This window comes from Stegodyphus dumicola, chromosome 1 (assembly GCF_044657685.1).
Source record: "Stegodyphus dumicola isolate Sdum_Otavi_A_Nest chromosome 1, ASM4465768v1".
NCBI lineage: Eukaryota > Metazoa > Arthropoda > Arachnida > Araneae > Eresidae > Stegodyphus > Stegodyphus dumicola.
Window position 1 is genome coordinate 191,980,879 of NC_140768.1, and position 14,515 is coordinate 191,995,393.

Genomic DNA, 14,515 nt, shown 5'->3' on the forward strand with positions numbered 1-14,515 from the left:
TCGAGGTATCAAACCATAATTTCATGTTTAATACCGCTCACATAATTTTGAAATGTATATTTTAGTTTAAGCTGAATTAAAGAACACACACCACTTTAATTTTAGTTACTATTAAAATCTTCTTGTAATTTTATTTTGTTTTTATTTATAAGCCGAAAGGGCAATTACCTTCGAAATACGATTCACTTTAAATGTCCTCCACAGTAAATGAGTTGTTTCACGTTTTGTTTGGATTTGTTGCCGTTCGAAAAAATTTAAAATATTCAGCTTTCGGATTTAATTTGTCTGTTATTGATTAATAAACTAAACTATTTAAAACTAATAGATGTAGTTTTAAAGTTCCCCCCCCCAATCTGACTTAACTAAAAATGACCATAACTCGTAATTTAACTAATTAAAACATTACATGTTTTTACAAAATTATATTATACATTTATTCTCTTCTCCAATATACAGAAGAGATATATAACGTTACCTCGTTAAGTCTTAATGTATATTCATCTAGCATCCTATACATTGTTTCGCTATTCCATCTAGGCCATGTTTATTGATAAACCATATTTCACTCTGAAAGAGACCTTTCGGGAGATCGTTAAAATCTAAGTCCTTTCACACCTTTTTTTATTTCTATTCCTTACTTTTTATTAATATTTCAATTTATTAATTTTTTTCATAATACCTTTTTTTGAGATATTAGATTCCAGTAGGAAATTGCAAGTTATTTTTTTTAATTATTATTTTTGTTTGTTTGTTTGTTTAAAATATTATAATCTACTTACCAGTTATTTTCAGCTGTTCCGCCCTGCACGTAGTCTTTCGCTGCCCGACTTGAGAAGTCTTCGACGTCGTCGCAGAGTCTGACGGCACACATTCTTCCACCACCGTCTGCGACGATGCAGGGGCGCTAACTTCCTGGCTTACCCTCACCCACTGATATCTCCCGGGCAGGGGCGTCTCAGTTGTAAAATCAAAATTCCATCGATCGCTGTCTTGCCTCCTGATCTCTTCTTCCATTCTGCGGAGAAGGCGACTCCTATCGGCGGTCGGGTCTTCGCAGGCGAATAGCTTGCGGCACACGCTGCGGGCGCCCCTGCGCACACCGTTATCATTATTGTTGGCATCGAAGTCGCGGGTCGTGCGCCGCATCACGTCCGCAATTAGAAGCACCTCTAATGTGCACATACCGTCCGTCCCTATACACCAACAAATTCTAAAACCGTAGATGAGAAGTAAACTCCACGAGACACTGGAGCGTGGACCTAACACTCTCCACTCCTTCCCAACGTTTCCAAACCGACGAATGACGGACAGAGACAATTTCAAACCTCCTCCGATTCTCCCTCGTACGGCTGTAGTAACCGTTTTTCTCCCTCTCTCCCTGTTTTCATAGTATTTTGATTTTTAAGATAGGCTCCCGTTGCAGGGTTGCAATCCGAGCCAGCGCTTTTGGCGATGGCGCGTGCCCGCTTCTTCTCGCCAAGTCGCCGTGTCGTGTTGGTTTGAGAAAACCGTTGTTTGGTAATGTTTAATGATATGGTAAAAATTTTAATTATCCGCAGTCTGACTATCCGAAACACCAATCATTTCCGATCGCTTATTATTTAGACAGCGCATAGATTTCAAATTTATTGATGAGGTCATGTTAGAAACGTTTGTAATAGAGACTCCGTAATGTTTGTACGATTACATTACGTGACGTTACGTTCCGTTACCCTGCATTTATCATCCTGTGCGATAGGATAAGCATTCCTATTTCTCGAAACGTAACGTTTAAACAATCTAACAATCTGCTGCGCAGAATCACGAATAATCAATTTCAATGGTGTTGCCATTCAACGAGCTATAATATCTTTAATTTATATTTGAATTTAATCAATCATCAGTGTTATGCAAACTGATCAGTTTGAAAACAATGATCATACTTTTTAGTAATTTAAAATTTAATTTCACGTTTTAAATAATACAACTCATTCATGTAACTACGAACATTTTACATTATTTTCATGTAATTACGAACACCTTCTGCGTCTAATCGATCCAACTTAAAATATATTTAATATATCCAAGTGATAATTTTTAAGATCATTTGCGGCTCCTTTGTAGTAAATGATATGTATTTCTAGCGTATATATTACACCTCCTGACTGAAACTTTTATTATTACTATTATCATTATTATTTCATGTTTTCTAACATTTGAGTAACACACACACACAAAATAAGTAAATAAATAAATAAAAGTGTATAGATTAGTCAGGCATAATAAAAGAAGCTTAGTTTAACGCAGATTTTGAATAAAAGTCTACAGTAAAACGACATTGAGGATGAGCAGATTTAGGTCTTTGTTTTGGAACAAAAAAGAAAAAAAAAAAAAAAAATTATCGAAAGTGACAGAAGCAGGAACAGATTTACAGGAGAATCAATGGGTAAAGCAACGGGAAAAAAATTTATATCATTAACTAAAAGCACTTTTGTGAATCTGAAAGCCTTCAAGGAAATAAATTTAGCTAGCCGAAGAAGCTCTGTGTGTCATTTTCGAAGAACCAAAATTAAAATTTCGATAATTTGGCTGCCTGTAATTAGTTATCAATTCTTTTTTATTTCTTCTTTTAATCGCATTAAATGGACCCAATTCTTCCCAGCTCATTCAGTTACGTAATATCTTTGGTTTCTGAAGTTTTAGCAATGCTTTCCTTGATAGATAGTCTCATGTTCTTTTTCCCCTCCATATAAATTTATTGTTGCTCCTCCTGCCTTTGCAAACTCTTAATTCATGAGGAAGATATGTAGAGTCATCTGGTTATTTTGACGGAGACGCGAAAAATGAGCAATGCCCTCGCCGGGACTCGAACCTGGACATCTCGAATACGCGCAGAGTATGCTACTGTTACACCACGAAGGCATGCAGAAAGAATGGAGAAAATACCTTATATACTCCCCCTTTTAAAGTTAAACTTTGGATTGGGGGACCCAATCACCAAATTCTGGTTGTGAAGAATCATCATCCACCAACCTTTTTAGTTCAGGTGCCACTTTTTAGTTCAGGGAAACTTTGGATTGGGGGACCCAATCACCAAATTCTGGTTGTGAAGAATCATCATCCACAAACCTTTTTAGTTCAGGCGCCACATTTTAGTTCAGGGAAACTTTGGATTGGGGGACCCAATCACCAAATTCTGGTTGTGAAGAATCATCATCCACAAACCTTTTTAGTTCAGGCGCCACTGTAGAATCATTAGGTTATTTTGAAGCTGGAGAAGTGAAAAATGAACAATGCCTTCGCCGGGACTCGTACCTGGACCTCTCTAATACGCGCCGAGTGTGCTACCGTTACACCACGAAGACATGCGGAAAGGAAGGAGAAAATACCTTATAGGTATTTTCTGCGTTAAACTAAGCTTCTTTTATTATGCCTGACTAATCTATACACTTTTATTTATTTATTTACTTATTTTGTGTGTGTGTGTTACTCAAATGTTAGAAAACATGAAATAATAATGATAATAGTAATAATAAAAGTTTCAGTCAGGAGGTGTAATATATACGCTAGAAATACATATCATTTACTACAAAGGAGCCGCAAATGATCTTAAAAATTATCACTTGGATATATTAAATATATTTTAAGTTGGATCGATTAGACGCAGAAGGTGTTCGTAATTACATGAAAATAATGTAAAATGTTCGTAGTTACATGAATGAGTTGTATTATTTAAAACATGAAATTAAATTTTAAATTACTAAAAAGTATGATCATTGTTTTCAAACTGATCAGTTTGCATAACACTTATGATTGATTAAATTTAAATATAAATTAAAGATATTATAGCTCGTTGAATGGCAACACCATTGAAATTGATTATTCGTGATTCTGCGCAGCAGATTGTTAGATTGTTTAAACGTTACGTTTCGAGAAATAGGAATGCTTATCCTATACCTGATAAAGGTTATATAGATAAACCTTTATCAGCTCACCTTCAATCCAACACAGTTTTATTCAAAAATTGTATCAGCTTTTTTTTTTTTTTTTTTTTTTTTTTTTTCCCGCCCCTTGTGAGGTTTTACTTGATCTGAAACTGGTAATTCGTCCAATAACCCCAACAAACGTAAAGCGATTCTGGAATAACTACCAGGAAAGGTTTAAGCAAACTTTTTATTTAAACGGACGTTAGAACATAAACGCACTGTTTGTGCTAACAAAATCGACAACAGCTCGTAGTATTGCGAGGAAAGGAACAGTGAAATTCAAGTTAAAGCCTGGAGTAGTAGTCAAAAATTGTGCAACTTTAATTCTTTCTCTAAGCTGGCTCAGTAGTTCTAACCGGAGCGTCAAAGTCAAGTTGTCCGCAGCGAATAATGCAAAGCCGAATATTTACAACTATCAACATACTTATGTTGTTCTGCAGCTTTGACAGCGAGGAACCAACTATCAAAGCTGCAGGACTTAAACGTAGCGTACACTCGCAGGCCAGAAGCTTGTTCTCTCTTAAAATCCAAAAACCTCAGTTTAAATATAATTCATTTACATACTGGTGTGGAAGCGGAAAGGAGAAGTTATCGTAAAGGCTGAAATTATAAGTAACTGGTTAATTTAAATAATAACCTTACATTTTAATTTTAATTCTTACTCTAGTGCATTTTTCTTCCAATTACAGCATATAATTTGAAAAGATATTAAATTAAATCATTTAACTGTATTTAACATGTTATTCGCACAGACGCCAATTAGTATGTCGCCCTCATTTACAAGGCTTTGCACAAATTTGGTAACAGCATAAAACTTTTTCTCTGTTCCAAGCCTTTTTCTATACATTTTTAAATTTAAATTTAATGAAACGGTCCCGCGACTTTTTAATATTTCGTTGTTCTTCAGTTTCACGTGACAAAAAGAATTGTCAAAGCTTTTGCAACTGAGATTGTTCTCAAGGTTGATAGAATTCGATGAGATCCAACAGTAAAGTTTTCCTTTACAAGCTAACCAAACATATATATTATTATATATATATATATATATATATATATAAATTGGTATTTTTAAAAATTTTTCATTAATATGATATGGCTAAGATTAGCTTGTAAATATTAATCGTAAAAGAATTGCGCACTACGCATAGGCTTGTTATTTACAGGGTTATGAACTACTTAGTCAAAATGCGCAGCGCTTTTTACCTAAAATTAGATTAACGTACTAAGCATATCTTAAAATAAATTTAATTAACTAGAAAACGTTTTGAATTTAAATAAATTTTATATATTTCCTAATATAAACCAATCCGAGTGTGAATCTGATTCGAAACTGAACTCTTGTGCATAAGCCGAATTTAAAATTGCCCAATGGATCCAGCCCTACAGGATGATTCAGCTAAGCATGTACAAACTTCTCGAATATACTGGTATCCAAAAACAAAAAGGAATCATATAGCAGCTTCCCGTATAATTGAAAAGTAGAAAATACTATCTTCATGCGTTCATCTTTACCTAAATGTTACATTTAGACATCAGTGAATCGAACTTTCAGCAGACCAGGTCCATAAGTTTTATCGTGACCGAGAGGCAAAGGTTGCACGTATTAGTTTAGGTGTTGTAGACCTTAGTAGATGACAATATGAGTTTACCCAGCTCAAACGCAATTTTAATGGGCAATTTCTTGGGACAGTAGTGAGAATTGACTCCCAGACCCAGGCTTATACACAGTTATGATGCCTCAACTCCTAGAGGCGATCTGAAGAGGCAGCACCCCCGGTCCACCCAGAAGGCCGGCAAAATTGCACACAGTCAGGGGTTATGAAACGCAAGTCAAGGTGGCCGGTAAGCAGCCGCCAATAAAAAGAACGAAGATCAATGTTAAAGACCAGTGTTGGCCAACCGAAGCCAAACTCTCAAGGACAACCTTCGAAATCCAACCATGCAGCGCCCCCACAACCAAGGGACAGACAAGACAGTACCAGTATTGATTCTGACGTCACTTACGCTGCACCAGATGTGCATCCATCTTATATGGATATCTTTTTTTCATTTTGGATTCCTTGTATAGGAGAAGATATAGGCTCCGGTAAAGGCCTTTTTTAAAGCCATAGACCTATCAGCTAGGCTCAGGATAAGGATACGGATAAGAAGTACCAGTACGGTCCCTACCGAGCTTGAATCTACCACCGAATAAACGATAGTTCTAGTCCTGTGAAGGCTGATTATATATATACCCCGTGGATGAGACTGTCTAAGTACAGATCCTAGACAGTAGCTTCACAAGTGTTATCTGCGTCGACCCCAGGGAGGGGAAAGGATTCCCTTGGGGGAAGAATGGATACGACGGTCTCCAATTCTTTTTCCCTTACCTTAATATTAGCCTCTCGAGAAAACTTTCGACGGCATTTTTAATTGTCCTCATTCCTCAAATACTTTGCACACTTACAAACATCCACGCCTTTACCGGAATTTGAACTCACGTTGAAAGCTATGGCAACTGACTCCCATACTACCAACAGATTGCCGTACCATTTTGTTTACATATGTACTGCTGTTTGATGCTTCGTCTTGTCTATGCGTTTAAAATATGAAGATGGCGTTTCTGACCCTGCAGTGCTATATGATTCAGATTTGTCTTTATGCAACGTTTTTATAAGCTCGTGTATGCTCAGTTGAATCACCCTGCACATCACCAAACTTCGAATAACTTTTGTCTAAATTATTTAGACTTATCAGAAGTTCTGAAGGTAAGTGGCAAGCGTTCTTCCATTCGAAAAATAAACCATAAATGAAGATAGTTCTAAAATTGTTATGATAGAAATGCTATGAATGTTATGGATGAAGTAGAAGATGGTTATTATCTACGAATAGGATGACGACGATGTTAATGGTGAAATGGGAGGAGAATGCCGTGTACTCGAAATTTCCTGCGACAGAGAGAGACCTCTGATAATCTCTAGAAAATCCCGAATTAAAGAAAATGAAATGAAGGGTTAAATTGTTAAGCGCTTTTATTGCTTGGAACTGCTTAAGTTGTTACACAATTATACAATGATTAAATTTAGAAAACACATTTTGATCTGATTTGCCGATTGGCAGTAAGCTGAGAAATGACCATGACAGAGGCTACATGGAAAATAAATTAAAGACCTTGTGTTTCTCACAATGGCAACTGTCTCAAATCCCATAGATCACTTCGTCTGACTCCGTACACAATCCACTGCAGAACATTTGATTTCGGCAACAGATTCCGAATCATTTGGTTATGATTGTAAAGAGACATCAAGTTGGAGAAATATGGTTGTGTGTATACTCTTCAACTCATTACTCTGTAACTATTCGTATGTAGGAATATGTAATGTTAAAAAATGCCATAGTTAAGAATAAGTTTATTTACTTTCTCTCTACTTGATTTCACACTGAACTAAAAACCGAAACAGCTTCTGGATACGAGTATCAGCATAAAGACATGTATCAATTTTAAATGAAGAAGTCTTTCCGGGATATTACGGGTAAAAGTTTTTGCTCACTTGTGAGTTTAGAAAGGTCACTCCGAAGATTTTTAGTTGTCACTTAGGCGAAGTGGCAACAGCAACATTTCCCAAGGATTCCTGATAGCGTAACGTAATGTAACGGGACAAAAGTTTTGTAAAGTTTCTGCTAAGGACTTTTCAGTATTAAAAGTAATATTTTATTTCCTAATTTTAGGAAATAAAAAATAAATTACGCTTAGTTTCAGCGGTTACGTAAATAAAATTGAACGACAGAAATGGTTTGTGTGCTAAATAATAAAAACAAATGTATAAAACGGGTATAAAAAGTACATTCAACGTCTAATTTTATTCGAATGAATATTTATTACATAAAATTAAGCAAAGCAACAACCTTTTGTTTGGCGTAAATTTTAACCAATATACGCCAAACAGAAGATTGTTACTTTATTTAATTTTATGTTTTACTTTGGCGTGTTTCTCTTCTCTCTTGATTTATTATATGTTTTTGTATAAGATCAGGGCGATTATAAAGATATTGTATTCTTTCTGATCTTTGTTAAAATAAAAGAGGATGAATGAAAATATAAAATTCCCATACTCGCATCACGTAAATATTTAGCTGACATGCTCGCAAAATAAAAGGACAACTTATTTCATATTGTGAAGTAACCTGAACTTTGATTATTCTTAATCCAAGTACACTAAGAAATAAAAATAGATGCACCCGGAAATAATAATCCGAATGTAATGAAATTTCATTTGCAAATACCAAAAGTGACTGTCCGAGCGGCGCTCACAGGCCTCGATTCATCAGTTCAAAGATTTGACTTACACTGCTCGACATTGAAAATGCAACACCAAGAAGGAGTGGTCAGAAAGTGATGAAATTTGGAAAAAAAACAGAGACAGCAAGCAGCAATAAGTGATCTTTATTTCAAAATGATAGTCAGATGTAGGACCACCGCGGACAGCGATTCACGAAGAAACACGTCTAAGCATAGAGTCAGAAAGAGTGCGGATGGTGTCATGAAGGATGGCTTTCCATTCCCTTTCAACCATTTGCCACAGTTCGTCTTCTGAACGAGGCAGGGGCACAGAGTCTGCAATCGGCGTCCAATCACATACCACACATGTTCGATTTGTGACAGGTCAGGAGAGTACGGTGGCCAGGGAATCATCTGTATACTTTGCAGAGCATGTTGGCAGATGCGAGCACTGTGTGGTCGGGCGTTATCCTGTTGAAAAATTGCATTAGGCAGCCCATGAAGGTAGGGGATTAACCCCGGCTGCAGTACATTATCCAAGGATCGTTGGGCCGTCATAGTGCCCTGAATATGAACTAGAGATGACCTGGAATTGTAGGCAGTAGCGCTCCAAACCATTATGCCACGTTGTCGCGCGGTGGGACGTTCCACAGTTACTGCCAGGTTAGATCTGTCTTCACATCGACTCCACACACGTATGCGGCGATTGTCACTGGATAAACAGAAGCGTGACTCATCTGAGAAAACGACATTTCGCCATTCTATCATCCACATCGCTCCAGTCCGGCACCATTCTAAACGTTGGCGTCTATGCTGTAGGGTTAGTGGCAGTCTTCTTAACGGACGCCGTGAGTGCAGGCCACGTTCAACCAATCGACGGGAAATGGTTCTGGTCGACACGGGAACATCCAGGTTATCTTGCACATGCTGCAGAATCGCGGTACAAGTGACTTGGGAGACCGCCACAGCTTGTCGGCGAATGCGTCGATCCACGCGGGCTGACGCCACTCTGGCTGCACCTGAACCCGTCCTTCTTCCCACATGTCCTTGTTCCAACCATGTTCGCCATAGCCGATGCACCGTGCTCGCATCCATGTGGGTATCAGCTGCGATTTGACTTGAGGACCAACCCGCCCTTCTCAGTCCGATCACCATACCCCTCGTAAAATCGTCTATCTGCTGGAAGTGCCTTCGTTGACGGCGGCCTGGCATTCTCTCTTATTACACGTATCCTTCGGGACAAAAACCAACTTTCCTCGATAATTCATCTGTCAGAAATAACGACATGAATGTTGCCCATTCTGCACGTTCCTTTCCTTATATCTTACTTCACGTGCGTCGGAGAGCTGCGCATTTCAGATCATTCGCATAACTCAGTGACGTGCGTCTACTCTAAAATTTGTATAAATTTCTGACCACTCCTTCTTGGTGTTGCATTTTCATTGTCGAGCAGTGCACGATAAAGAGCATCAGAAGAATTGAAGGTGAATCAGAGAAAGCAATCTACACTTGCACCATCAGTTAAGCCGCTTAACCTCAACCCTCAACTTCATGACTGCAATGCTGTTGGGCTCGAATGACCTGGAATTGCATTAACTGGAGACGAACAGTCTTCAGTAATAAATCCCGTTTTGAACTGAATCTTGACGATCAGTGCAGATATATCTGAAGATGGGAAGCTCAGATATGGAATCCAACATTTACTGTTGCACGCCAATCAGATCGATAATAGGAAGTTATAATCTGGGATCCAGTTTCTTTTGATAATCGGATTCCTTTAGGTAATTAGTTATCCGTGGCTTCCTTGTAGCACAGAGTAATGCTTATGAAATTCTGTGATTGTTATGTTGCTATACCTTTCACGTCGTCCAAAGCATACTTTTCAACAGGATAATGCCCATATGGTACGCATTTGTACTGAATGTCTCCGTGCTTGCCAAAATGTCCTTGGCCAGCTAGGTCGCGAAACCTTTTTTCCATAGAACACATTTAGGGATGATTGAAAGCCTCTCCGGCCATGCCTGTATATCAACGAAGTAACTCTATAACTGGAGGCAACTTGACAAGAAATCCTACAGGACGCAATTCATTAACTTAATGATTCAGTGCCGCATTGGGTAGCAGCTTGTACCCAGCCCTATTATGCTGCTCAATACTTCTCGACTTGCTCAATTTTTGTAATTCTTTCTCTTGAAAAGAATCATCCGGTTTTTATTATGAAATTATAATGATTTATTTTCATGTGCATGTGCATCACATCTATCAATTTTTGTTCCCAATGGATTGCTCTTTCTTCGCGCGTCCATTTTAGAGAGAGCGTATTTGGAATTTTGTTGAATGCTAGTTGTGTAAAAGTCATTTCAAAAACAGAAAAACTGCGCTTAGCCGAACTTCGTGAACTAAATGAAGAGAAACCGTGCGGGAAAAAAAAAAAAAGATATTGAATCAATGAATCCGAAAATCAGTCACCTCCAGTTTAATCAACAATTTTTTGTTGTCTCTGTATTTAGAAGTAAATATGCACAGCTAAATTTATAGCGTCTTCAGTATTGTGGTATAATCGTCTGCTAAAAAATTGTAGGAAATCACGTCACGTGCTGAAATAGCTGCTAAATGACATTAGCGTACTCTGCAGAAAAAATGTAAGAAGTGACATTATCCGGGACAGTGTAGTTTGGGCAGTATTGCAAACGAAATCAAAACAGCTTTCGACTATTCTGCATGTTGTAACACTTTGATACAAAAATGCTCAAGTTTCTTTGATCAGAAAGAGATACATATAAAGCCACAACCATCTTATTTGCAAGGTTTGTCACCTTCTGACCCCGCCGTACTATCTTATCAAGATGGAAATTAGCTAACCAACCCCTTTGAGTTAAGCAGAGAAAGTTAGAAATTTGAAACTGTCTACTGAAACTGAAAAAAGAATTAATATCCCCTAAGCTCAGTTCACACCACTTATCAAGATATGGACGTGCCGAACCAGGTTTAGTGGCACTTGAGCACAAATCGAAAAGCAGGACACTCGCGAAGGAAACAATATTTGTTGGATGTCTAACTCAGATAGTAGTTTATATATAGTTTAGTGGCAGCTGGCAGCTCTGCACAAAACCGCGCCACCTTCATTCTCTTTCGATAACTTAAAAACAGCAACTTGAAGTATTAATTTGCTTTAAAAAATTTTAAGTTACTGGATTGCACAAATATAGATTTTAACAAAATTTTTATATTATCTATGTGTTGCCGTGTAAAGAATGGTAAATACTTTAAGGTCAGGTACCTTTAAAATATCAAAATATTCTAAAATACAATATATTTTAAACCTCAGTCTTTATAATTGGGTAAGAACGTGAAATTTAAATACTTATTTCCATATTCTTAATAATTTATTTTTTACTTTTATTTTATATTGTAAATATTAAAATATTTCCAATAAACTGCCTATTTTATTACCCATATAATTCTGTAATACATGTACTGCATATAGCATTGTATAAACAAATCAATATTTCTAGCTGATTTTTCTCTTCAAAGTAGAAAAATAATGTATAATTAAAATAATCTACTCTAAAAATAAAAGAATTTTAGTTTGTTAAAAAAATAGCATTTTGTTTGCTTATTTATTTATTTTATTTTCTACCACAAAAGTTAATTATTCTTTAACATAATTAAAGATAATTTCTAAAATTCTAGACGAGAGGCATAGTAATAACTCACTTAGGTTTTATAAAGTTGGTCAAATTTTTTGACTTTCTGACCAATGGGTTCGGAGAAATCTTGCACGCAAGCAAGAAAATTAAAGTTATGAGAAATCTACAGTCACCAGCAAGAATGGACACTATTTAAGAAAATTCATGTCAATAAATTCTAAGGATGATTACTTGTTTCTGACAGACAATGCGGAAATGTCATTTGTTACACATGTTAGAAAATTTCATGTTCCCACAAGAATGATATGCGCAAATGCCACTCGTGCAGAGCTGCATGTGTGCAAGTATCACATCACTATTGGTCAAAGCCCGTCCGGCAGGAAAAGTTGTTGATCTCGCCAAATGGGTCCCACTGATTTACCAAGCATATGATTACAGACAGAATATTAAGAAAGAATAGTAAGCACAACATTACAGTTACAGATGAAAAAAATAAACGCTACAATCTTTATAAAGAATAGATATATTAATTATCTGTCGAAGATAATTTTTGAGTTTCATAATTTTATGTTGAATTTCCTAATTTGCTGAAGCTCGAAGATGCAAAGGCGAGGCGATATTCTAATAGAGATTTCGCTGTTATTTCTGAAACTAGCGAATGGAACTAAATGAAGTATTTGACGTCTAATGTTTTTGATGGTGCTTTGCAACCACACTTTACATTTCTTCGTAAACATCACTTCAAACTTCTCATGATTATTATTGAGTTGAATAACAAGAAATCTGTTTCAATTCATTTTAATTAGTAGTAATTTATGTGTAGCCGAAAATGTGGTACTGTAATGCCATTAGATAAGGAATTCGTACAATATGAGTCTTTTAACTGCTGGAAGGTAAAACTGTTTCCAAGTTTTACAGTTAAGTCCCCATTTATAAGACAAAGGCGACTTAAATTATTCATAGATCAATTTTTTAGGACACATCCGAAGTATCTGAGGTTGCCATAATTTGTGTCGAAATATTCTTGCATCATAACGTAGGTGGATTACGAATTAATTGGAAGCGCTTTCAAACTATAATTATTTTTGTTTGGGAACTGTTGAAATTTAACTTATATTTGTAGTTCCAATCTTTAGGAGCGTTAAGAGAATTTTTTGCCTTTCTCTCAATTTCTGTCCTATATTCACCCGAACAATAACTATAAAATCTTGCAGTATCATTCCCATGGTTCGAACTTAGTGGAGTATTTACCACGATATTCCAGAAAATGGTATCCAAGTTTTAGTCTTGTGAAAATTCTTTATAGTACATCTTTCAAACATTCATGTCGTCTCTTTTACAGACGACATCTGGGCGACGGTTGGACAATTAAGATCGATTAGTGTAGCAAATACACTCAGGCACCATAGCTTGCTGACCGCAGACATTATGTAAAGTGAAATGACACATGGGTGCCAGTTGCAGGCATGAACGAAGGCTACTAAATTGTCAAATGCATCAGTTATCTCTTAATTTGCAGTAAATCCAACTTGATATGGATGCGGAGAATTATTTTTTAAGAGAAAGGTTAGTCGCTATGCAATCAATTTGTCGAGAAACTTCTTTCACAAAGAGACCAGACAAATATAGCAATGAGCTTCAGGAGCAGTTTTATCTTTATTGTAATTTATATTTATTTTTATCTTTATTGTAAATATTTCTTGGTAAAGATCACTAGATGACTTTTCATGACGTCTTAAAATATCCTAGTCTGAGGCAGTGAATGCCTATTGGTTAGCCATTGGCAACATGAACATTGTACAACCTAGTCTGAGACAAGAATTTACGATGATTAAAAAAGGTTCACTATTAGCAAAGTGCAATTATTCGTGATAATGTTTGTTCCTGGCGGGCGTCCGTTTTAGTAATCTTAAAAGCCTTTTGCATCTTGTTGTGCGCAAAAGTGAGATTATCATTAGCATTTAGGAAGAATGCTGTTTTTTCTCTTATAAAAACATGATCCTCGTTATCCGTTACGTTAGTGCACCAAATAGCGGGAAATGAGGTTATCCACCAGTTTATGGATGTTCGTAATGGCAGAACTATCTTGTTTCTTGATCTGGTACAACTACAGGGAGAGAAACTCTTCCCTTTTGCTTGTCTGTAATATATATATATATATATATATATATATATATATATATATACCAATAGTTTCATTTACATGTGCATCATCTTTTAAAACCATTATTTAATAATAATTCATTTCGATCATCATCTATGCATTTAGCCCTGAACATCATCAATAGTTAACCTTTCATTCTACAAACTGATTTCTACGAAGAGTACTCTATAGGAGAAATTTACACTCGCCCATGTAACTGATCTGGTGATAAAAACTTCTAGAAAAGAGCTACATGAAATCTGTGATAACTTATCCAAAACATCCAAAGACTCAACATTTTCCATGCACGGTGGAAAAAAGAACTGACGACACAGTGCAAAAAAGTTCGAGTATGTCGAATGAAATACCAAGTTCGTGATGAGGCGAAGAGATAGAAGTACGTATAATCTGTAACAGACACGAGAAGAGTAAAAAACTTAGCATCTTTATTGCAAAGTCCTGAAAGTCTGAGAGGTGATGGCCTAACATAGCCTTATCC

At 36.5% G+C, this 14,515-nt stretch overlaps 1 protein-coding gene across 2 annotated transcripts in view; it reads right to left on the reverse strand.

The window, feature by feature from the left end:
* The window catches only part of LOC118198799 (uncharacterized), a 62,187-nt gene extending 60,819 nt beyond the window's left edge, over positions 1–1,368 (reverse strand). Inside the window, exon 1 of one of the 2 annotated variants that reach the window (XM_035370573.2) lies at positions 780–1,368. In XM_035370573.2, the coding sequence (XP_035226464.1) occupies positions 780–1,182 (403 nt within the window). In that variant the 5' untranslated portion in view covers positions 1,183–1,368. The remainder of the gene's footprint in view (positions 1–779) is intronic. The other variant, XM_085824264.1, reaches the window with a different exon arrangement.
* Between the last annotated feature and the right edge of the window lie 13,147 nt (positions 1,369–14,515).